The following is a 26,977-nucleotide window of genomic DNA, read 5'->3' as shown; positions in this document are numbered from 1 at the left end:
ATGTGGCATGGTTCGGTTGAAAGTACATAAACATTGGGAATTTATTTGATTTGATTTGTGCTTTACGCTGTACACTCATGAATATTTTACTTACACCACGGCGCCCAGCATTATGCAGGGTGGGAGGATACTACAAACATCCTCAAGATATATGTGTAACAGGGCCTGAATTAAATGAGCAGGCTTACGTGTCTATCCCAACAAAGACTTTTTTTTGTTAAGAGAAGACAAGTGCGTCATCCTGTAAAACCGGATACAAGGAAACATCCCAATTACAGATTATTCATTTAAAATTGCCTTTGGCGTGAGATTTATATTGGCAAAACATATTAACTAAACTATTGTGAAAATACTTACAATATCTTGTAAACTACTTGTGCTAGATCACCTTGAGCAGATAAAACCCGTGTATCAGCCTCCTACCGGTTCCAAGGAAGTCGGCAGGAGGTGGGAGAGGGTGCAAGGGAGTGTGAGGTGGTAGGAGTAATAGAGTTGGACACAGTCTCTCAGTCGGTCATTCGATTAAATTACTACTTGGTACATGGCATCAACGTGGCAATTTACAGATCTGGTTCGAGATTTGGCTCGATTCATCCATTTTCGACAGCATAATGACTGATTTTCTGCTGATGTGGGCTTTGATATACCCGACAGCACATGTTGTTTTGTAAAGAACTTTAATTAAACCTCACTCAGACTATTGCCGTAACGTTTTAATTTTCCAAGAAGTCTATACGGTTCAGTGGGCTGCAATCATGGTCATTGTATTTTTCGTCTCTCAGTCAGTCAGTCCGACACAATACAGTTTTCCTGACTTAATTTTCCAAAGTTCTTCGTATCGAATTCAAACTTATTATATGACTCCCACCATGACTTACTGACGTATCGAAGGCTTCGGAACATTTCGTCTCTTCGGGATAAATTTATGAATGTTTTTGTCCATTTTTCTTTTTACTAGCTTTCCAGGCATTTCTAAATGGTTATTTGGTATTGAGTGGAAGCTGGGTAGATGGCTTCACCATGACAAGTTACAGATGAAGTTCAAGTACAAGAAGGTTACACAGCCTTTTCCTTGGAGTTTAAAAAAGACTTGAAAATACAATTTTCCAGTGCCCAACGGTCAATGTGGAAATTATCTAGCCTGCAGTCATGAGGTGGAAGATGATAGGTAACTCCATGGTGGAAGAAGGGGGAAGATTTCCGTCCATTGAAGGTATATATGCATAAAACTGAAGGTAATTAAGAGACATAAAATGTTTTTTAATAAAGGAGTAAAATTTGGGGCATTTCTATTCATTTCCCTTATAAGCATAATAGGTGAGTTTCAAGTTCGAACTCTTTAATCGACGAAGGTACAAAAAGCCCAACTGTATCACGTGAGTTCCATCTCGAAACTTCCCTATTAGGCTTCTAAGCTAAATGCTGCAAACTCTTTTGCTCTCTCTAAGACGATTCATTGAATGAATGATTATGGCTTACTGCCACAGTGGCAATTTTGCAGACATATCGTGGCAACTTAGGCGATTGAAAAACTCCTTTCGAGATTTGCGTTTGGTCGTTTTCAGGAAACTAGAAATCGCGTCTATTTGACATTTGGCAAAATACTCGTGTTATTGTCTTTTACGGTTTTGAAGATCCTTCTGCTAGCTCACGTAGATTGGCGGCCATATTGGATTTCAAACAAAACCTTGAAAAAACTTATTTTCAAGAAGAATGGACGGATCCGTCTAAAGTTCGATATGCATGTAGAACAATATTAGTTACATAGCTAGTTCTATAACTTCCCAAAACGGGCTGTGTATCTTACTATATATAATACAAACTGCTAAGGACTGAAGAAGAAGTTCAGAACCATTGGTGAAGCTGCTTGGAAGCCGTGAAACTGTAAGCAGTTTTAGTCTTCGTTTGGACTTCCTTTTCTTGAATCCTTTTTTTGTAAATGGTTCATCGTACTAAATTGAAATTCAGTGTATGTAACAAATTACATACATGTACGCAGCTCGAGAGTTGGGCTGTTTCATGCTATGTTAAGACACAACCTTATATATATTTTTCTGCGTTTGACACGTCTGATGGCATTACTCTTGCTCCTGATACCGACGGGAAAATGCATTGTGCAAGCGCGGTACTTTTGTACAGGGTCCGGTTGTTCAAAAGTGCACGAATTTACCCAGACAGATTTAACAGTTAATATCAGTCTTGGCCTTATGTAAAGATAAAACTGGTCGTAAACAAGAGGGACTGCAGGACATCAGACTAACATTGCTGCAATTAAGGTTTGTCTTTTCCAAGAAGGCTACGGGTAATCAGTTCAGTGGGGTGCAAACAGGATCTCATTTCTAATGAGTCACCACTGAAAGTGTAACATATTGTGATCTCTTTTTGCGGTCTGATATTAAACTTTTTGAGTTTTTTTTGTTAATTACATGAAGATTAATTACATGATTAGGTTATTGCTTTGAGGCGTTTATTTCCACGAAGGCAGATAACACAGATACGCTTCAGTGGAATCACCTAAGAACCTGCTACTCTCCCCTCAATGTTTTCATGTCTTAACAGTTTTCACCATCCTCGGTTTTTAACCCCTGTGAATGTGATTTTTTTATGCACAAAGTGTGAAATAAACACATTTTAATGTAATCCTCAGGATATGAATTTAAGTTGTATGCAAAACAGGCTATATCCCTCAATGTTCATCTTGGCACCTAATGCTCTTCCCTCTTATATCAATCTAAACTGCAGAAGAAGATTCTGTGATTGGTAATATGTAAGGGTGGAGTAGTTTTGGCAATGTTTCCACATATACATGTAGGTACTGAGTCCCCAAATGTGATAAGAGTATGAGCAGACTTTTTTGTGATTCATGCCAAAAGCACTGCAAAAACTAACTTACTTTACTGCTGAAACTTACAACTTTTTCAATATGGATTTTTTAATGGATTATGGTGTTGTTATTTTTACAGATTTCTGGAGTCCTTTATGAACCATATGCAAAGTAGTTTAGAATAAATTATCGTCATAAATTTAGAATTATTTCGCATGTGTACAATGTGGCAGTATGAAGGAATTCGTACCACTTTAGTGTGAGATTCGGACCATGCAGATATAGCTCGGAATGGACATATACATCTCCGACCTTCTGGCAAGTAAGAGTGGCTTTTAATTTCAGTTTTAACATTTGAATTTCCACTCAGACACTGATATTTACGTCTTGCACAGCTTAGGCCTTGATTCACAGATTGCAACCTGGGTCATTCCGCTATATTCTGCGAATTTCTGTAAGCCACGCGTCAGGAACACTCTGATATCGTTCCGCACTATAATAGTGCTGACCATTATCGCACAGCAGTATTGCTGTGGATGATTTGAAAGGCGCCAAGTCTTCTGTTGTAGAGAAGGTGAAGGATGTTTACCTAGCAGATTTCCTCAAACCCGACGTTTTATGAAGAACAAGGGCTAAGGCAGCAACAAAGTTGGGAAGATCTGGGATCGAAAACATTTAACGACAGTACCTATCATTGTGCCTACAGGCCCTAGAGGCTGTGGTAATTCAGGATGCCGGACACGTGTTTAACACTGTTCCCGGTGACAAAAATTATAGCAGAAAGCCTGGATAAATTAAATATTAGTCCTTTCTGTTATTTATGTTTTTCACACAGTATTCTGACGTTTGCTGGCTGAGGCCACTGAGTAAAATAGGCAAGGCCCCAGGGGCCGCCAAGGCCCCGGAAGCTCTGCTGTTTCAGACAATTATCCTTAGAGAGGCGGTGAAGGCGATTTCTGGTGACTAAACTATGACACGAAGCCGATATAAAATGCATATTTGTCATTAATACTCTTATGAATCACATATACAACATATTCATGAAAATCAGTGGCGCTACATGTGGAGACTGTGGCGAAGCATTTTGGAGAAAGTAGGTTGGCAATCTGAAGACACATCTCTTAAAGTGACAAGCTAGGATCGGGGCTGAACAAAAACAAGTAAAAATAAATAGCTCAGTTTAGAATCACTGTGAGGTTAACATATTCGACTGCTTCTATTTTTTCCCACAGTAAGATTAAATTATATAGTAATTAAGTTGAGTTACTATGATAACCGCGGAAGTGTAATCGCTATACCTATGTATCTTCTACAAATTAAGACTGCAAAATTAAACATACTTGGAGTTGAGGCCCGGACAGCAATAGTATTGTGTGACTCCAATAACATTTTTTCAGAAGAAATAAATATTCATTGCACGTGAAGGATATATACAGGCCGGTCAAGAGGCGACAACGGACCACATAATGTGAACGTTCCGCTCTAATATACTAGTAAACGCATTCGTCGGTGCTCGAAGCCGACACAGCTACATGCATTCAACAGACTAAAGTAGAAGCGAAAGCAATTTTATGTTTCTGTTTGAATGACTTCTGATGAAGGACATCGTGTTGATAACGGAAAACCAGATATAATTAACAATGAACAGAGATATCGCTATGAATTCTTTCTAGCTGGCCCTGTATATTTAGGCGTGATCGTCAACCCCTGGTCACATATACAACCAGAAACCGGCTGAGAGATCCAAAATTTGAGCTGAGTCAGGTCGTAGTCCTTTATCAAGGAGAAGTCTTCCAGAGAATCATGGAGAGGACTGCTAGACTGGATAAACGCTTTAGGTAAGGTTTAAGCTTTGTCCGTTTGCCACCAAGAACCTAGTGTACACTAGGCTTGAGACACAACGCTTAAAGTGTAGGATCGAATTATTTAGCCTGGTCATGTACTCTCTGACAACCTATACTATGGAGGAGGGGACAGACCATTTGGTGCATTTTAATACATGCTCACCGAAGGCTGTGAGCCATTCCGGTATCCCTTGGGGTTAGATATGCCGCTAAAGGTAAAATATATCAGCAGTACAGGTTCCTACATGATAAACCTTGCTATGTGTGATTCTGATGATTTTTGTTACCACACAACACCACATTATTAAAAGGCCGAACAGATTCAAAATCAGCTAGAGGGCTGTCCATTACTGAGTAGTTTTGACTTCCAACTCTTCTATCAACAATCTTTTAAAACTATTTTGGTTAAGCCCACACCACTGCTGTATACATTTCTGTCCCACTGGAATCATACTTGGTATATTACGAACTTTCACGTTATAATTAGGGACACCTCTGTGAATAGCAGCCTGACCTGTTGTCTGGTCTACATCTCCGATAATGCTATACCAACAGACTTCATACTAGACAATGTATTTTATCACAATCTTTTCACCTTAAGATTTACCGTGGAATACTTTGGTGATCTTGGCTATTTCACCACAGTCATCAACAAGCGGCAAGCTAACTTCACACTTGACAAAACACGCTGGGAGTTTCTACGTGCCCCGAACATCAAGATACAGATGGGTGAGTTTCTGAAGCAGAGGCCATGTTGAAAAACCAACTGGCCAAATTCAGTGCAAATTTATTACCAGATTTGGCCACATCACCTTCATAATAACTGTCCCTCGGTGTGGATATGTGAGAGTACGTAGTAAATCTGTACGCTTCTTTATCAGTCTCATTTCACACAAATCCGCAGCAGAACTAGGGACGGATAACATCCTGTTCATGAGCACTAAGGAGGACATTAAACTACGTGTTGGGAATACATTCATATGATTTATTCCATTAATTCTATATTTCTATACAAATCTGTCTCGTGTGAACAAGAAATCTGTGTTGTTAGACAAGGTTACCTTTCCATAAGGCGCTGGTTCAAACTCATGCTCTTAGTGCTGAGCGCCAGACGATGCGGCAACAAGTAACATTTTTAAAATTATTGGTATGACAGTAGTGGAAGAGTGAAAGAATTTATAATGTTAGGTTAAGTTTTTCTAAAATGTTAGAACACATTACATCATGTTCACAATGTGTGGCAATTCAACACTATATCATGTTAAAGTAACACTTTTAGGTGTTGTGTTCCTGGTTATAAATGCTAAAACATTGTAATATAACAATATGCTCAGACAATCATTACGCGCCGTAACATTTCAAGATATTAACAATATTTAACATGCTATTCCATTTTAACACTTGGAATGTCTTGACGTTTGGCTATGGTTTACAAGTCAAAAATTGCTTAGATCATTCATGTCTATTTTTTTTGTACCATCACCTGTTGGGTTATTAAAAGATTTATTTTATTGATTGATTGAAACCCCATAATTGTTCAGAGGGCGTTTATTGATTTTATTTGACTGGTGTTTTACGCCATACTCAAGAATATTTCACTTATAAGACGGCGGCCAGCATTATGGTGGGAAGAAGCCGGACAAACCCGGCGAAACCCCCGACCATCCGCACATTGCTGTTAGACCTTCCCACGTACGGCCGGAGGGGTTATTAAGAGAGGAATACTATACATCATGTTGTCTTCATTCCTGACTGGCCTTAACGGCTGAGCTGGTAGAGCGTCCGCTTCAGTGTGTGAGATCCGGGGTCAATCCCCTGAATCGGGTCACAACTAGGACGTTAAAACAGGAAGTTCTAGCTTCCTCGCTTGCCATTCAGCGTGAAATCCGTTCTGCAACAAGAAGGCACATTACATACACTTTAAGGACTCCTTCGTCGTCACATGACTGAAAAACTGTTAAGTATGACGTTAAACCCTAATCAGTAACACACTCTTAACCCCTGTCCACGCACAAGTCTCTTCACCGTTTCCTTTTTTTATATATTCCAGGTATCAGCAGCTACGAGCCTATACCAGGAGAACACATTATTTTTAACTTTACCAACACAGGTTGAAAAATGTCAACAATTTTTAGTATTATACATACTAATGCCACAAAATGTGCCACGAAATAAAAAGTTTCTCCACAATACTATATGTCTGTGTATTGAATGTGTACTTCCCGCTGGGCTTGTGTGGTGTCTTTGATCATCCTGTCTTACATGCTGCCTCACTAAAGCATGTTGACTCAGATTTGCCAGATTCTACGCTTCCACCTCTACATGCTGAGCGCAGAGCATCACTTTGACATCAGTCAACAATGCGCTCGGGGTGTCCAATATGCTAATGGGCATTATCATGACAAATGTACCTAGGCTAGACTAACTGAATGAATGGATTTATAATTTCAATCTTAGATGAATAGATGCATGGCATAACTCGGAGGACGGCTCAGTGCGTAAAAATAACTCATAGGATTGGATGAATTCATCTGAGGAATACTATAAGATAATAAAATATTAAACGTGAAAGGTGAGAGTGGCAGCACATGTGACAGTCTAGATCCAGCATTTCACCTATGGCCTGAACACGGTGATCCTTATCAGCTAGACGGTGGCCATATGTTTGTCGAAAAAGTATGGAAGTCAAGTGGCGATATCGCGGTTTCTCAGTTTGTATTATAACGTGGGGATGCTCCTGGGTTTCCCCCTCACTCTGCACTGTTTCCTTCCGCCAAGTTTTATATGATGATTGTTTTAGTGCCATTTATTGATTTATTTAGTATTTGTATAACCTCATGCTCAACAACACTTTACGTATACCATGGCAACAAGTTTCTAGTTAACGAAAAACGTGTCTTCCTTCTCTGTATTGCGAGGCTTCTCTTCCCTATGAACCTGTTAAGTGGGCGGTGGTGGTGTTGCAATTGATGAGGTAAAATAGTCAACTGGATTAAGCTGAATGCCGTAAATCTGTAGTTTGTACTACTTAATCGGTAGCCTAAGACAGGTGAACGCCACAAATCTCTAAGTCATACTGACTGGACAATTATGGAGTTTCAACTGAACTTCAAAAATAAGCAGATGGTATCACCTGAACAGTTATGGGCTTTCAGCTGAACGTCACAAATGAGCAGATGGTATCACCTGAACAGTTATGGGGTTTCAACTGAACGTCACAAATGAGCAGATGGTATCACCTGAACAGTTATGGGGTTTCAGCTGAACGTCACAAATGAGCAGGTGGTATCACCTGAACGGTTATCGGGTTTCAGCTGAACGTCACAAATGAGCAGGTGGTATCACCTGAACGGTTATCGGGTTTCAGCTGAACGTCACAAATAAGTAGATCGCATCACCTGAACGGTTATCGGGTTTCAGCTGTACGCCACAAATCTATACGCTGTACTGTTTGAACGCTTATGGGGTTTCAGATGAACGACATAAAACTGCAGATCGTATTGCCTAGTCAGTTATGGGGTTGCGGTTGAACAGCACAAATCCTTAAATTATAACGTGTGAACAGTTATGGGGTTTCAGCTCTCTGCCACAAATCTCTACACTATTTGAACGGTTATAGGGTTTCTGCTAAACGACATAAACCTGCAGATCGTACCGCCTGAACAGTTTTGGGTTTTCAGCCGAAAGCCACAAATCTCTACATAACGCCCTCTGAACAATTCCGGGTTTTCAGCTCATCACCATAATTTGCAGGTTGTACCGCATCTCTAACTTGTACCGCCTGAACAGTTATGGGGTTTCAGCTCAACTTTGTAAATCTGCGGATCGTACCGCCTGAATATATATATTTCGCTCGCCTTGCCAAAGGCTTCATCTGTGCGAAATTAGGTCATTCGCTCGCCTTGCCAAAGGCTTCATCTGTGGGAAATTGGGCCATTCGCTCACCCTACCAAAGGCTTCATCTGTGGGAAATTGGACCATTCGCTCACCCTACCAAAGGCTTCATCTGTGGGAAATTGGGCCATTCGCTCACCCTACCAAAGGCTTCATCTGTGGGAAATTAGGTCATTCGCTCGGCTTGCCAAAGGCTTCATCTGTGGGAAATTAGGTCATTCGCTTGCCTTGCCAAAGGCTTCATCTGTGGGAAATTAGGTCATTCGCTCACCCTACCAAAGGTTTTGTGTTAGTAGAATTGGGGTTAACGTTGATCTTGTCACAGGTTTAATCTGTGTGAAATTAGGTCAACCTTAGCTATGTCAAAAGCTTTATCTGTGTAAAATTGAACCACGCCCTGACCTTGTTAACGGTTCCTCAGTGCTAAATTGTGCAATCCGTTAGCCTTGTAAAACGGTTTCCTCTGTGTAAAATTGTGCAATCCTTTGGCCTTGGAAATTTGGTCATTCGCACAATAAATCATGTAGCATTAGGTAATTAGCATAGTTTCAGTTTTCAACACTGGATAATTATCTTTGTACATGATGTGTATTGGTTTATGTCATATTAGCTCTTTCCAAGGCTCCCTGTGGTTGGGAACACTTCAAAAGTAGGATTTGTTCACTCCAAGATTTCATCTGTGAGGATAACTTTTCCCAGATTTCATTTGTGAGGATGGCTTTTTCCCTGATTTTATTTGTGAGGATGGCTTTTTCCCAGATTTCATTTGTGAGGATGGCTTTTTCCCAGATTTCATTTGTGAGGATAACTTTTTCCCAGATTTCATTTTTGAGGATGGTTTTTTCCCAAATTTCATTTGTGAGGATGGCTTTTTCCCTGATTTCACCTGTTGGAACGGCCTTTTCTCGGATTTTATCTCTGAGGTTGACCTTTTCCCAGGTTTCATCTGTGGGGAAGGCATTTTCCCACATTTCAGCTAGGGAGAGGGTTGTTTCCCAGATTTCATCCGTCAGGATGACCTTTTCTCAAACTTCATATGTGAGGATGGCCGTTTCTCAGATTTCATCTCTTGGAATGGCCTTTTCGCAGATTTCATTTCCGGGATGATATTTCCTCAGATATAACCTCAGGAATGACATTTCCGGAGAATTCATCTCAGGGATGAAATTATTCCAATATCCATTTACATCTGGGGATGGCTTTTTTACATTTGATCTCAGGGGACCACTTTTTCTCATATGCGGTATGACTTTTTCCCCATATTTCCTCTGTGGAGATGATCTTTTCCTAGATTTTGTCTGTGAAGATTGTATAGCTGCATTAGCGTAAGTACATCTGTATCTTAACAGCAAGGTCAATGATAAGACTGAGATATAAACTAAGATATAGACTGAGATAAAGACTGAACTGCGTTCCTAAACTGAACAAAACCGCTGTTTTACGTTTCGGAGGATATATGGAAAGAAAACTTTTGTGTACTTTACATGGGATTGGAGTAACACTTTAGGCCTTGATTTTATTTCATCTTGATTTGTGATTAATTGGTTTGATATTGATTGTGTGGATAATAATGTAAGTCGTTAATCTTATCTAAATCACGTGGTTCTCCGTGGCTCAGTTGGTTAGCGCGCTAGCGCAGCGTAATGACCGAGAAGCCTCTCACCAGTGCGGTCGTTGTGAGTTCAAGTCATGCTGACTTCCTCTCCGGACGTAAGTGGGAAGGTCCGTCAGCAACCTGCGGATGGTCGTGGGTTTCCCCTAGGCTTGGCCCGGTTTCCTTCCACCATAATGCTGGCCGCCGTCGTATAAGTGAAATATTCTTGAGTACGGCATAAAACACCAATCAAATCAATAAATAAATAAATATCTAAATCACTCATTTCCCTACACATTTACCATCACCTAAACATGTGATCTGAAATAGTGGAAACTCAGGCAGTATCCGATTTCAGTTTCAGCATGATTTCCCATAAATTTGTTTGATAATTCGCAAAAGTTTCATCACTAGACAGGTAATAATGAGTAGTTGTAAGCAACATGTCAGCGAGAATGTGTCCATTAGCATAACGGTCAAAGCGCTTTTACTGTCCCTTGCTGGTTGGTACTAACATGAAATACGATGGATTCGTGATGTGAGCGCTCGTCAAAGCACACAATCGTATACTATCCGTCAACCAAAATGGACGTTCAGGGTTACATACCACCACGAGAAACTAGAACTCACAAATGTCGTGTGTTGTGCGGCCTCTGTGTCGGGCAGGTGCAATCTCGCTTGCCCTAGTCTGATCTTACCACGTCAGCAAAGATATCCCATTTGTGGAACAGAGATAAGATCCAGGTCTCAGTTACGTGGCATCCTACCTAACTAGGCTCTTTGACCGCCGCTTTTCTTTAGGGCCTGATCAGTGTTGAGCATGGCGCGTACCACAGTGGCAATTTTGACCGTTTTGATTTTTGCAGTTTTCTCATATCTAGTCCAAGGTAAGCACCAGATGAGTAGAAATTGGAAAATTTTGTGACCTTAAAACGTGTGCTTTATTGTGGCAATGTTCATGTAATTTCCTGTTATTACAGACATATGGTACTCATTGTTACTTAGCCTCAATGTCTGTCCAACTAAACAGCTTTTACATGCAAACAGCCAGATGGAATGTTTAGGGAGTGCTTTGCTATTTGTATGTACAAGTATATGTGTTTTTGTCTAGCCCGAGATTGCTACGGTTTTGCAAAATGTCTTTCCAGGAATTCACCCCGATTTCGGCCTGGCATTCCTAAGGCCGTGTAGTCCAGCCTGAGTTTCTTTTATAGGCAACTCGTAGGTAACGCGCAATACGCCATATCTCGATATATTTGACAAAGGCAGATAACTGGATCAGATTTGTAAATTGTGTGCCTTCTAAGGTTGATTAGTGGCCTTTTTTGGCGGAACAAAATTTTACCAAATCTAACATCTCAGATTTGAGTTTGTACAATGGGACTTTATCAGATATAATAGCAATGACAATTTTAATTTCATACTTACGAACACACTTTATTATAATTTTGCATACTAATCTTCACACTGGTCTGTCATGACCTATCGATCTTTAGATGATTGGCAGAGGTTATGAGTTGAACAGTAGTTTAGTTATGATCTAGGCCTGATGATGATTCTGGAATCACAAATGGGCGTCAACGGATTAGACCTGTTTGAAGTGGGAACAGTTCAGACAGCGGTAGCATTCATCTCACAGGTAACCGCGTTTACACAGCTGGTGACGCCATCATCATCACCTATTGGACCACCTGGAATCTCAGCCACAAAGGCCGCTTGAACGCTTATAGGAAGTATATTACAAAAATTATTTTTTAATGAAATCAAAGTCGAAAAGTGATTCTAGCCCTTGCCTTTCTATTAGACTATTGACACACAATAAGTATAATCTTATAACACTAGCGGAAAAAGTGTTAAAAACGACGTTAAACCCCAAGAGTACATTTATATACATAACACTACCGATGACTGATCAATGCTATATCTCCGTGGCTCAGTTGGTTAGCGCGCTAGCGCAGCGTAATGACCCAGCGAGTCTCTCACCAATGCGGTCGCTGTGAGTTCAATGAGCTCATGCTGGCTTCCGCTCCGGCCGTACGTGGGAAGGTCTTCCAGCAACCTGCGGATGGTCGTGGGTTTCCCCCGGGCTGTGCCCTGTTTCCACCCACCATAATGCTGGCCGCCGTCGTATAAGTGAAATATTCTTGAGTACAGCGTAAAACACCAATCCCAAAAAAGAAATCAATGCTATATTAAAATGTGCACACATCAAGAGGTTTCAGTACTTAACACTTACACCTACAATTGAAACAGAAATCACAAATTGGCCCCTGATTGTGTGGAACGTCATGCTAGAAACACCAGGTATTATAGAAAAAGAATGAAAAAGCTAAATAGCACCAAATTCTAACATATCTCAAAAAAAAAAAAACACTAAAAGCAACGGTGAGCGAAGTTTGCTAATATTGACAATCTACACACTGTTGCTAACCTCGTCATGGACGCTAAAACGGTTCCATTTTGCTAATAAAATACGGGGCTGGGTTGTGCTGTCAGAACGTCTGTTTTCTCCACAATTTGACAGCACACGTTTTCCGAAGACAAAGGCAAAATGAATTTACATACAATTGGTAAGGCTGTTAAGTTTAAAGGTGAAATAGTTACCATTATCGGCATCATGTGGCCAATAGGCACTTATCCTGAGTATGAGATATAAAGAGGTGGCATCAAACAATAAGCACTCTTAGTATTATATCTGGATAAGTGCAACATGGGCAACGATGCGGATTTTTTTTAACGTTCTCCCATCTAATAGCGGCAGATTGCTGGCGATGGGAGTGAACAACTTGTGCTCGAGGATGGCAGATATCTCCAATGATGTACGACTCAGTCAGCGGTACACAAACCACGGTCACCGCGACACTGCAGTCACAATTACAGCCTAAGGAGTTACACACAAAGGCCGTCTGAAGAACAAATGCTCTTTGAGCATTGCTTTACATTCTACCGTTGGTTCCTCTCAGTCGCCGGATGCCTCTTTGACTTGTGTTAGCGCGTCTGGCTCCATAGTACCGTCACTCAGACACAAAGTGTGACCCGAGGGGAAGAGGTTGTAGGCCTGATTTTTCCGAAATCGGTGCCACATGGTCATCAAATTCTCGACAACTCTACCAGCTTAGGAAGCATCTTCCATTTCAGCTTCAAATGAATCTACAAGTTTCTCCACGAAATAAATCGTTCACTTCTGACAATTTTTATTAGTTTGACTTCAATTCCTTACATTCATCATATTTCTGTCGTTGCATACCTGTTATGTTCCTATTTAGAGCTAGAACTGACAGAGGTGGTGGCGGGAAATATGCATTTATTGGTTAAGAACTGTCACGTTCCTCTCTCTGATTGGATGATTTATTTCCATCCATTGCATTGGCATAGACTTGCCCAAAATCGTAGCAACACAACGTAGACCGTTGCATATTAATGAATAGGAGAGAGCGGTTGTTTTCGGTGTTATTTTTCCCCCTAATGGGCCCATTATTTCATAATGGTATGTTAGAACAGAAATAAAACGTAGCTTGCCATGAACTCTGCCCGCGGCCCTTCGTTCTCAAACAGTGGACAACTCACGCCTGCTGTACATTATCTAGGTGATTTGAGCATGGAACCATGACCTTAACATGTGGCCAGACAATGTGCTCAGTCACTTAAATACGGTGGCCTGTTAGTGCCATTCGAACATTTTATACTGATTTACTATGAGCTGTACATTATAAAAAATTGTCATTAAGAACAGGGAAATTAAGTATTGTGGAAAAAAAAGAACAAAGTCAGGCACAGTAACAAAATCAATAGATACAGCTATAAACTTTGAAAAAGAATGTAAATAGTTTCTCCGCGGTGGAAACCTTTTCTCTGAGTTATAAACCTTTTTTCCGCGGTGGAAACCTTTCCGCCGAATTAGGGTATAGCATACAGGAAACAATTTACCCCTGTAACGCTGGACAAACCAATCTAGTTGATCCGAGTAAATGCATCATCCGGGTTAAAGCTTCTGTCAGTAATGTGCCCTTCCCACCTTTTTCTAAAATCAGGCAGACGATTCTCGAAAAACAGTCGATTATACGTTAATGCCTTGTTAATACTTTCCCTAAGATCAATAGTTGCTGCGCGGTTTTCCACAACTTAATATTCATTACCTGATGCATCAATCCATACTCCTTACAGCGCATGTTTGCTCCCTACACTCCCTATACATCACTGCCACAACTAGACAAGCTTGACCTTAATGAGTTGGCAAGTAGGCTTCTTTAGGCTAAGCCTTACCACCGGTGTCTTCACGTGGAACTATTAAATCAGCAATCAGCAATAAAGTTGTTGGTTAGGATCATGTTGTGCGTACTTTAGGTACAACGAGTGCATGTGTATATTATTCCAAACAAAGGTTGACACAAAGTTTTTGGCGTTTTCTAACATCAATTCATGCCTCATCACAGTCCTTGGCATTGTTTAAGATTTCTGTACAAACATTGCTACAGGTGGCAGTGATGTAAAGCGAACGTAAAGAGCGACGCACACGCTGTAAGGAGTATGTGACCAATCTCTTTTTCGATAACAAGTTTACGCGAGGCTACTAAAGGATATTCCAACAACAACACAAAGGTAAATATTAGTCGATAAGCAAGATATATGAGATTAACCAATAAACATTTGCTTCTCGGTGACTGAATCACAAGAAGATAGGTGAATGGGTAGCTGGTGGGCGTAGCAGCTGATGATTTCCCACAGAGCCTCATCTGCTGTCAATCATCCTTTGATCGTTCAGTAATGTCGTCCTTCAGGTAACCTTGAAGTGATATTGACGGATAAATAAGATTTGTTTATGTACTTAGCTTAAACAAAACTGACAAGGCCAATAGATGAATCGCTTTCACTGTCAAGATAGTAAAGGAGTACTTTTGTGTGTGTTCTATATAAAGACTACAGGTGAGATATTAGATTTCATTATCCTCAGGCGATTGAAAGGTAATACTCTGTAGTGTGATGCATGAATCCACAAGGTTACAATGCAGTCCAGATATACGCTTTGAACCACTGCACCTTGCGTCCCTCATGACCGAAGTCGATGAAGGCTCACTCAATCCAGCTCTTGATAAGACACTTGTACTGAGCACGAGTTCGAGTGTCAATAGGGCACTACTTTTGTTGGTCTCTATTTTCAGTGTTTGTAAATAATATCAAATCCCTTCGTTGCATTCTCTAACCAACTACAAAATAACATCTGTCCACTACCCACGCAGTTGTTCCCTGTTGCCACTGGGGAAAATTCTACAATCATGTAGTTTACCAGAGATCCGTTAATGATACAGTATCGATTAACTACGATGTAATCTAGGGGTAGAGAGGGACTCCGATGTCTGTTCTGTTAACATGAGAAGGATTGCAATCATTCCATTTCATGCTTTGATTTATTCATTTATTTGAGTGGTCTTTTACGCCGGTTGTGGTTTTGAAGTAAGAATATATAAGGATATTATTTGTAAGCATTACCCTGATCATAAGTGAAATCTTTTTAGGTCAGTGATGCTATAATTGACTAGAGAATCAAAACTACAACAACGTCATAGTTGACAGATGATCACATGTAACAGGTGAAACCCGTACTCTTGTCTGTGTACCCGAGAAAGGGTTTGATTCTATAACTGTTCATGTAATTGTCCCCTGGCACCAATATTTAATTGCCGATAATACAAATAAATAAACCCCTAAGTAATTCAAACAATAAATCAATCAATTGTATGTGGTACCGTATACAAGTATAGCCCTCACAGAAGAATGAAAATGAAATGGTAAAGTAATTCAAGCTTTATTTTAAACTGGCTCACAGTCATACATTCCTAGATAAATGCATAATTTAGCCAAAGATCTTCCAAAAGTGTCAGAAATTCATTGGCGCCAGAAACATTTGTTCATGGAAACGGCGTATTATGAAGCATTCTGTATAAATGAAGGTTTGTAAAGATCTCCGGATTGTAAACTTCAATAAATTAGAATAATCAGTAAAGGCATGGTAAATGTCAAAATAACTAATGTGCATCTTTTCAATTTCAGCCGACCCAGAATGTCCAGACAACGTGAAAGCGAACCCTAACAATTCCACCCTCCGTGTATTCGGTGGCAGCTGCCTGGAGTTTGTTCCTATAAGAACGTTTTGGGCTGACGCAAAGAAAGATTGCGAGTCGCGGAGCGGTCGACTGGTAGAGATCAAGTCTGCGGAAATGCAGAAGTATACATATACGACGGCCAAGAGTTTACCGTTTGTCAACCTGGGTGTGTGGATTGGAATTGATGACACGGAAAAGGAAGGCACCTGGGTGTACAGTAGCTCAGGTACGTTTTGACCCTTTCCCCACTTCGTGTATGGGTTTTGCACTTACCGCACTTCGTGTATAGGTTTTCACTTTACAGCACGCCATGTGCAGATTTTGAATTTACCAGATATCGTGTGTAGATCTTGTCTTTACCAGTCATCGCGTATAGCTTTTAACTTTACCTACTGTGTGTAGGATTTGACTTTACCGCACTTAGTGTATAGGTTTTGACTTCACAACACGTCTTGATTCCATATAGAAACTGTTGAGGGAGATAACTGGACACAACATTTGTAACGTATTTTGTTTTGTTAGTAAAATTTCACCGTTATTTGGAATTTACCGGTTCTGGTAATAGCGCTATTTCTAGTGCTAAAATTTCCCTGTGTGCCCTGTATCTTCCGTATTAGCGAAAACCGCACATAACGATTATACTGTTACTCGAACAACATTCTAACTGACTGCCATACACCTGTTAACGCTGTATTCAGTCTTCATACCTCAGTTATTTCTGTTTTTGAGTGAAGACTTACGGCATTATTTACAGAATATTTTATCTAGTACTCCCTGACATGAGATCGCATCTGTACTACTGGCAAATCCCTTTAAATAAATGCAAATGTTAAAATACCAAATGGCATTTTAAACTTGGTTTGTACACCCTTTAATTTTAATGTCAGAATTAGGAATATAGTTTAATAAAATTTTGCATACTAATATTCAAACTTTACAGTACGTTGCGTAGGTTTTGATTTTATCGCACTTTGTTCACAGGATTTTACTTCATCGCACTTCCTGTATAGGTTTTGACTTCACCGCACTCCGTGTATATGTTTTAACTTCACAGGTTTTGACTTTACCACACTTCGTGTATAGGTTTAACTTCACCGCACTTCGTGCACAGGTTTTGACTTCACTGCATTTCTTGTATAGGTTTTGACTACACTGCCCTTCGTGCATAGATTTTGACTTTATCGCATTTCCTGCACAGGATTTGACTTCACCGCACTCCGTATATAGGTTTTGACTTCACCCCACTTCATGTATAGGTTTTGACTTCACTGCACTTCATGTACAGGTTTTGACTTCACCGCACTCCGTATATAGGTGTTGACTTCACCGCACTCCATGTATAAGTTTTGACTTCACCGCACTTCGTGTATAGGTGTTGACTTCACCGCACTAAGTATATATGTTTTGACTTCACAGCACTAAATGTATAGGTTTTGACTTCACCGCACTTCGTGTATAGGTGTTGACTTCACCGCACTTCGTGTATAGGTGTTGACTTCACTGCGCTTCTTGTAGGTTTTGGCTTTCCAGCACTTCATGCTCAGCCAAAATTCGATTTGAAACCGAATGACAATATTAGAAATGTGTCGTTAAACGACACTTATTCATTCAATCACTGATGTTAATAACGATGAAGAACACTATATAGATATGTGCACATCTTTTAAGAACGCAAGTCCGTCAGTAGCTGCTCTTGTGCTTTCAGGCCAACCTTTGTCCGGCTACTCTAACTGGGCCATTGGTCAGCCTGCCTGTTATCTGACCGGTAGTCTGGTCAGTCTGTGTATAGAGGACTGCGGCCTGATGGACATGGATGAGTATGGACAATGGAATGACCAGTACTGCCACCTAGCCCACCTGGAATACACATATGTCTGCGAGTACGGTAAGATGATGGGCACAACTACAAACCACAGTTCAGGCCATCAACCACTTAAATAAAATTTAAAGTCACACTCCCAAAGACCATTTTATGAATAAAATTGGCATCACAGTCTCATAATACATAAATGCAACAGAAGATAGTTACAAGATAGTTAGCAAAATTAAGGATAAGATGTCTCATCGTGAAACTATTTACATGCCAAGTAACACAGTGCAGAGAACACAAGGATCCGGTGGGACAGAGTACATGTAAGAGAGTAAGACACAATGTAGATGTAACACGGTACTCTGGTGAAGATCCTAACCTGTAAAAGAGTATTAAAATCACGGTGATCCGGTGGGACAGAGTACAAGTAAAAGAGTATGGCACAAAGTACAGGTAACATAGTATTCCGGTAGGAATTTTAAGATGTAACAGAGTACTGAAAATATGATGATCCGATTTGACAGAATACATGTAACAGAGTACGACACAGAGTAGAGGTAACATAGTACTCCGGTAGGAATCTCAACAGGTAACAGAATATTGAAATCACGGTGATCCGATTTGACAGAATACAAGTAACAGAGTACGGCACAGAAAAGAAGTAACACTTTACTCCTGTAGGAATCTCAACAGGTAACAGAATATTGAAAACCCGTTGATCCGGTGGGGCACAGTATATGTAATACAGCACCGCACAGCAGTGTAGAGGTATTGCAGTAAAGATCTCATCCCAGCTCAATTACAGGCCTCATCGTGAAACAACTTACATGCTATGTAAAACAGTGCTGAAATTATGATCATCCGTTGGGACGGTGTACATATAACAGAGTACGGCACAAAGTAGATGTTACACAATACTCCAGTACGAATCTCAACATATAACGGAGTACTTCGGTGGAAGAATAACCGCTTGTTATGGGAGGTTTCGTTCAGGAACCCTGTTCAAGGTGAGGAGGTATTCCAGGTATCTGGCCTATCCTCATACCATCGGGGTATATGGATTCACCAAGGTAGGTTACAGGCCAAGGTTAAGTTTTGGACCATTCGGTCCATTCTCTACCAAATTCTATTCTACACCAATTCTAAAGCAATTGACTAAGCACGATACAATGATGTTTCCTTACTTCCGATAGTTTGTGTGCTTATTAATTCTTTCTTTCTGTAACAGTGCTTTCAGGTGCTGGAGCGACACAAGCTCCCATGCCTTAATCAGCACAACCATCAACAGCACCCGCAGCCAACCCACCAGCGCCATCGGTCTGAGAGAAAAAAACAGATTAAAATGTTCACTGGCTCGTGTATATTTTACGCTTTACAGTATTCATGATAGCATTAAACGTTTATAAACAACTGTGTCGTCTTGAGGCTTCCTTGTCTCTTCACTGACTAGGCACGCTATCAGATTTGTCACCAGGCAACGCACGTGGGTCGTTCATGCACTGATATTAATATTATGTAACATGTCTTATATGTAGTCATTTACCGTGCAATAGTTTCAAGAAATGATGGATTTATTTCATTTTAAAATCTTGAAATGACAGTTGTCTTCAGGACGTATCAAAAATCTTTAGGGCAGTTTCTTGGGAATTCTAACGTATAACCGAACACATAAGTAGCGTTCTTTAGTGGAAATAAGGTTTCCTCCTTAAAGGCGCACAGCCTCTGAGCTCAAGTTCGAACACTGGTCATAAGGAGCCAACTTCAAACACACCCGAATGACACCAAATAGTCCACTCCTTTGTTATCCCAGGAAGGGCACTGTGTACACACCTTTTGTATAAATTTATTTATTAATTTGAATGGTGTTTTACGCCGTACTTAAGAATAATTCACTTACACTGCGGTGACCAGCATTGAGGTAGCAGAATATCGGGTAGAGCCCGGGGGAACCCACAACCACACGCAGGTTGCTGACAGACTTTCCCACTTACGGTCGGAGAGGGAGCTAGCATGAACTGGACCGCATTTGTGGGAGGCTCTGGGTCACTGCGCCGCGCTGGCGGGCTAACCACCTTCGCCACGGAGGCCCCAGTTCTGTATATAGGAATCCGAGATAACTCTGTGATGCAACCAGTCTTTTTAAACTGCGAAAGGAGGAAAATTTACTTAGAACCACTTTCAGATATACTCGCCAGCTGATGAAGAATAGAATCCAGTGACGTAAGAAAAAGAAACTTCATGTTCGTCCACAAAACTCACAAAGTTTTCCCCATGAACCATTTTATCTTTTACGTCCTGTCAACTGACAGCTTGGCACGATCCCGGTAGCTGTGGGCAATATATGTACATGTATGTGAGTTTGTTGTAAATTCTCAGCCCTTATATAAACTGGGCTCGTACACCGTAAAGCAGGACATTCCTTTGACACCCTCTCCTCTCCCCATAGCCTAACACAGTTCAATAATATTGAATCCTAGGGCCTTTATACTTACTTCATTTATCGCGTCTTTATCCGTCACTAAGCTGCAAAGCCTTGGAAGTGCATCTTGAAGAAATCTTCATCAGAAGTCACCGATTGTTCGCTAGGTCGTTGTCACTGAACATGATGAAAGGCATCACCTCTGTGTTATATAGAAAATGAAGTAGCCAATGAATTTGATGCATACTACAAGCTATTTCAACACAGATCAAACGATGTAGGCCTGGCTGTTTGTTGATATATCAACACATAACATATATAGTCGCTAGTGACAGATGTAGTGGCCAGTCGTATAGGTAAGCCTTACACAGTGATACCCAAGGGTTGTAGAGGAAATCCCCTCCCAGGTAAGAAATGCAGAGCCAGTGGGTCTACTTGTGGACATCGAGGTCTGGGTCGGTTTCATGAAGTGTACTTAGTATTAAGTAGCTGTTAGGCAAGTGCACTATATCCCTACAATATACGATGTCAGAGTAGTTCAGGGTTTACTTAACTAAGTGCGCTTCGTGAAACTGACGACAGGCCCATTTGCATTGTTTCAATGTTTTGTATGTTAAATGTGATAGCACCACAGCCTTTTGAGTAATTATACGCCAGTGATGTCTAATAAATTTGCTATTAACATCTCGGCACTCTTTCTTTACTTAATTCTGCTTAAACAACGGTGCTAAATTGCTGCTGAAGCATTAGCTGAGGTAAACTGACTGGAGGCTCTGTGACCATTTGCCAACTATCACACTGCTAACCTGCAGATGGTCGTGGGTTTCCCCGGGCTCTGCCCGTTTTTCTTCAATCATGAGGCCGTATTTTAAACATGTTCATTTTCTGTTGAGCTAGAATATGGAATCTTTTCTTTCTCAAAGACAGCAATGCTCTGATATATACGACACATATACCACAATATACTGGATTTCAATAATAGATAAATGCCCATACAAACCCTCACTTTATTGTGGTTTTAAGAGGCTGCGCCACCAAATTATATGCACTCTATTAATGGAATTAATACTGTGTGTGGATTCTTAAGGACTCAAAAGTCTCAATGAAGAATAGACGCACAAAAATACATACGGTATAAGAGCGTGTCCACTTCGAATTTTTCTTACCTCTAGACTACTATTCCTCACAGAGAATTAGTTTTTGATTGTTACAATGAATTACTTTTTTGCGTGTTCATTAGAACCGGTCACCGCTACATAAACGTTAAATGTAACAAAGCCTTCTTTAAATCCATTACATAAATGTACAAGTGACGGCACTATACATGGTGAATTTTTATTTAGTAACATCTGTGTGAATTTCGGGGAAACCATCTTTATCAATAGTGTATAGGTATCCCGATAAAGTGACAAATTGTGCAACCACAACCCCTGTCCCCTCCCCTCCCCCCCCCCCCCCCCCCATGCACACCCTCTTCTTTTTCAGTAGATATATAATTGTTATTACCTATGCGAGTAAATGCAGGGGTTAGTACAAAGTAATCCTTATCAGACTTATCTTTCTCATTCACGATATGGAGGCTATTAATATTGATGATCTGCTAGCTTTAAACAATACATATACAGGAAAGGCTATGAAAGGTATACAATTGTCCACTTTCGCTGAATTTAGATAAAACCACAGACTCTACAAGCATTTGGACCTGTATTTGTACTAAAACGGTTTCCTTTCTCCCCGACTTTCAGTTTCAGTTTTGACATTGTAACTTATTCTTATTTGAATAGCAAAGTACCTGTTCCTGGCTCCAGTAATTGAAAACTGTTGACTGCTTCTCTTTGCATGAATCCTAATTTCTCACTTTATATTCTTATTTGGTGGTTTGTGTTGGACGTTTTCTTGGGGAATTGGACATGCGATTATTGACTAAGAACGTCCATGTTTGTGGTCAGCAGGTATACGAATTCCAGATTGATTGGGGCGTCATATGCCCTTTTGTCTTCGGTATGCCGTTCTGGTGGTATTATATCAGCACTGGGACATACATACTGCCAAAGAAACCTCGCTTCGAAATTATGTGCAGTATGGGAATACTTAAATACGTGGCCTTAAAAATGTAAATAAAAAGATCCTTCCTGCTCCATTCTAGACAGCTCCATACTAGTCTATATATACTAGTCGTTAATTCTTGTTACTCTGATGATAACTTCGTATTAAACTCGTTTGTCGACAATATACACTCATACTAGTATCTGCGCGACAATCATGATCCTAAAATAGGATGTTTACGCTGCAATGACAATTCGATCACAACATTCCCACACCAAGATGAGGATTACTGACGCCATATATTTGCGTAACCTATCACTGAGTAACAATATAACGAATTTATCCTGCAAAGATCCATCAGTTCAGTGCAAAATACCGATGTAGGGAGATAATCTATTCAGCAAACACATCACACTAGTATAGTTGAAGAGAACTCCAGAGATGATGGTATTTGATAAAGTACAGTACTACTGCACAGGAAAATTTAATTTCGAAATAAGAGAGGGTGAGTGGGTACAAAAAGAAATCCACATCGCAGAAAGGACGTTTTCCGCTGAAGTGCTGCAATGTGTACTACCTATATGTGTTTCACGAGAAAAGGTACACGTATGCAATAAAGAGTGTGGTGCACTGCAGGAAAGAATAGGGAAGTCTTGAGGCGGGTAAGAGTTCTCTCATTGAACGATTTTGACACATCATGAAGCTATCACATGTAGAATGTGACCTAAGAAATGCTAATAGGCACGTATATGACATGTAACTGATTACATAACACATTGCTGTCCAAAAATGGTTAATTCAAAGCTGTATATTTTGTTTATGCCTTTTTCATGAAGACGACGTGAGAGGAAACTATTGTGGAAGCCAAACAGAAGTCCATGATGTTTAATGTGACGGAAGAAGCGACGCTGTCAGTCCTGTCATTCGGCAAAAAAGATTGGCTGATGGACCCTAGGTTTACGCCCATTCTGATTTCCATGGTGTCCGTAGTAGCATTTTTTGGGTTCGTAGCAAACGTCTTGCTTGTCATTTCCATCTTGAGCTCCGGGAACATGCGCACATCGGCCAACCTCATAGTGATCTTCATGTGTGGTGTTGACCTCAACTGGATCTTGCACATGGTGTCTATCAACCTCGTCACCGGAATTTCCGGCAGGTAAGATAATGAGAAGCCTTATCTGTTTCATATGGGAATACGGGTCCAAGCTGGAAAATGATCGTGCTAGGAAAACTTACAGGCCTGACAAAGCCGCAACTAAATTATTGCAATAAGTAGTGAGAATAAAACAATGACTAAAGCAGAAATGGTACATATTTTATGTAGTCTTTGTGTCACTGTCTACATTGTACACATCGTTGGTTATTTTAGCGTATAGGCCTAGGCGATAGAATATTAATTGGCAAAATTGCCACATTTAAGTGGTTAAATCCGACCTCTTGTGACTTTAGTAAAGATTATCGCTGAGTTTGAGGTGTTTGATTGCAGTTATACACTTACTAATAACCCCAAGGGCTATTATATTATCGTTTACCAGGAGTAAAAACACGATCAAATGAATAAATGATTGCTTCAATGTCGTACAAAACCGCTATAAAAAACCTCAAGTTCTGGCGATAAGCTACTAATATAATGACGCTAATGTTCGCCCACGAGCTTTATTTCGTGTATTGTCCAGTTTAAATGGGTGGCTCTTAGGATATGCATCAGCTTTAGAAATAGTGTCATTTCCTTTAATATAGAAGAGTTATTAAAGGCAGCTTGATTCAAACACCAAATTCAAACTTTTTTGAAGACTATATAAATTGACAATATAAATTATGTTGACAAACTCGGAGGTTATAAACATGGATCGAACCCGATGACAAATCAAACTATGATTAAGGGTATCTAAACGAACTTATGTTTTGTGTTAGAAAAACATGAGATGTGCAGAACACATGAGGACTATAGATTTATTACTTTCTGTTTTCTACCTCTATATCTGGAATTAGAAGCTTAAATACGTCGATTCTATGTTCCACGCCACTAGGTAAATGGCAAGTTTAAAGACCCTATGAGGCGGGAAAGGTGCTTGGCTGTTCTGCGTAAAAGGAGTCATGTTTGTTATTGCATTTTCTTTGCCAGCACGTACGTATCGCTATGCACAGATTCCTAATCTCAACTGAATGATCTAAGCTTTTCAACCACTATGATTGACAAGCGGTGTAGGCCTATAACTGCCTTATACACCCGGTATCACGGTCCCTGTTCAGAGAAACTTGACAATATGGAATACTCTCGCCGTCAGTGTGTATTCTTAGTTAAAGACCTAGTAACCCCAGAAATATTCTTGAGTACGGCGTAAAAAATCAAGTCAATAAATAAATAAATAACACCAGAGCTACGATTATCTGCGATTCGTTTGATGTTTTGATTGTGGTCAAGGCATTGTTTACAGTCACAGCTGAACTGACCTATCGACTCTCTATCCCGGGTAGTCACGGGTTGCATGGATTGCATGAAATGAAAGACACTGTATGACAAAAAATGCATATGATTCATGGAGATCGTTTACGTTTCTTATACGACCGAGCCCAACCGATCAGATGTCGATCGTAGCAGCACAAAAATCACCCGCGACCTCTGCGACTTCTGCGACCTGATATAGGTCGCTGGTGGTAGCTTCATATTTTTTAAGATTCACCAAGATCCCCTACGACTTATCGAATGACCGATCCAAGATTTCAGAACATTTCCGAATAACGTATCATTCATCGTTCGTAGGTTGTATCGCATAAATAGTTGTGGGCCTTGCTGTGGTTGGGGCATACGGTTTTACAATGTATTTTAAACACATGATGCTAAATTTGGATGGTTTTGTTTTTTGTGTTTTTCTTTTTTAGGTGGCAGTATGACCGCACTTCAACCTGCACCTATTCTGCATTCATGGTGCAGTTTTCCAGTAAAGCCACAGGATTTTCGCTGTGTGTCATTAGCTTGAACCGGCTTTTGATGATTACCCGGCACGAACTCTATCACAAGGTCTTCAGGGTAAAATATACCGTCGCTATGTTGGTTTTCGTTCTTATTGCGTCTTTGGTTATATCACTTCCGGTGACCGTTAAAGGCATCCAGATTTACATATTGTACTCCGACCAAACTGGTTCTTGTTTCGCCTATGACGCTGATCCGACAAAAGCTTTTCAAATCACCAACATATTTTGCGCAATAATTTTGCCCAGCGTTGTGATGATTCCATCCTACACATGGATATTTTGTTTCGTGAGGAGGAGCAAGCGTCGAGTGGCGGCCGGGAACGCCGTCCGAATGACGTCCATATCGGTGAAAGAAGAGCTGCGCAGCGCCCTCGTCATTTTCCTGTCGTACATAACGTACTGTTTGTTTTACGTTCCATTCTACGGCGTGTATTTGACATTCCTGACAGGCGGTACGGTGTCGACGGAGGTCTTGGTGGCAAGCAGTTTCTTGACAGATTTTCATCGTTTCATTCGACCAAGCTTATATCCGATCCTGGGGACTTCTTACAGACAAGCCCTGGTCAGAATGTTCAGCTCAAGGTCAGCACAGACATCAACAACAACAACGTCTGAACAACAACGATCTGTGCCTACCAACGCCACAGCCATCATCAGATGAACATCTGGTTCAACAAAGAAATTTTAGCTTTTTCATTTTTAGATTATTTCATCTGTTTACATAAATTACTGTTTATATAAATTGAGTGTTCGAATTAGGTACGAAACTGTACACTTAGATAACTTGCTGAAATAGGTCCTTTATTTTTGGTTGTAGTGCAAATATTTGCGCGTCTTCGGCGTTATGAGAAAAGGTGTACAATATTTCGGAAATTCGAACTTTTAATACCAGTGCCCCTGACTGAGACTAGCATTTGTAAACTTACAAGTTTGAAGACCTGGTAGTGTGTAATTACTAGATTTATCATGATTTTAGTAGAGACATGTTCCAAAGGAAGTCCTGTTCAGAAATAGTTCCCTCGAGTAAAAACACAAGTATATTGGCCATTTCAGAACGTTGTCAGGCAAACCTGTAATGGACACAGTACCCAGTTACATGTAGTAAGATTCCCGGGAAATTTAATAAGATGAGAACCTTTGCTCTCCCTGTCAGAGTGGGTTGTGAAAAAATTTGATCAGAATGCGATATGACTTTACTTCATACGTCATATATGTCAATTGGAAAATTTAGCTAAATTTATTTTCCCATTTGTTATTAAGATCCTTCATTACAATATATTTTATGTACTTTATTAAAACACGTACTGTAGATAGTAATCCGAGTAAATGTTTGCAACAATCCACCCGGAAAAAGTAAGACTGGATCTACAGAAGTAACATTTGATTTTTGTGCGAAATTGAGAGAAATTGTACAGTTGTACACATTGGGATTTTACATCCTAAAGCATAATATTCTGTTGTCGCCTTCT

At 40.3% G+C, this 26,977-nt stretch overlaps 2 protein-coding genes across 2 annotated transcripts; both read left to right on the top strand.

Moving 5' to 3' along the window:
* Nucleotides 1-10,920: 10,920 nt before the first annotated feature.
* On the top strand, nucleotides 10,921-19,478 carry LOC135475954 (asialoglycoprotein receptor 2-like). The gene is made up of 4 exons (XM_064755930.1): nucleotides 10,921-11,043; nucleotides 16,205-16,483; nucleotides 17,963-18,142; nucleotides 19,296-19,478. The coding sequence occupies exons 1-4, from the start codon at nucleotides 10,977-10,979 to the stop codon at nucleotides 19,334-19,336; spliced, it is 567 nt and encodes a 188-aa protein (XP_064612000.1). The 5' UTR covers nucleotides 10,921-10,976; the 3' UTR covers nucleotides 19,337-19,478.
* Nucleotides 19,479-23,584: 4,106 nt separating this feature from the next.
* LOC135475731 (uncharacterized) lies at nucleotides 23,585-26,169 on the top strand. Its single transcript, XM_064755666.1, has 2 exons — nucleotides 23,585-23,688; nucleotides 25,416-26,169. The coding sequence occupies exons 1-2, from the start codon at nucleotides 23,585-23,587 to the stop codon at nucleotides 26,167-26,169; spliced, it is 858 nt and encodes a 285-aa protein (XP_064611736.1).
* Nucleotides 26,170-26,977: the final 808 nt, after the last annotated feature.

The sequence above is a fragment of the Liolophura sinensis genome, chromosome 9 (assembly GCF_032854445.1).
Source record: "Liolophura sinensis isolate JHLJ2023 chromosome 9, CUHK_Ljap_v2, whole genome shotgun sequence".
Taxonomy (NCBI): Eukaryota; Metazoa; Mollusca; class Polyplacophora; order Chitonida; family Chitonidae; genus Liolophura; species Liolophura sinensis.
The sequence above is the reverse complement of the archived record's forward strand: the minus strand, read 5'-3'. Positions and strand labels throughout refer to the sequence as shown.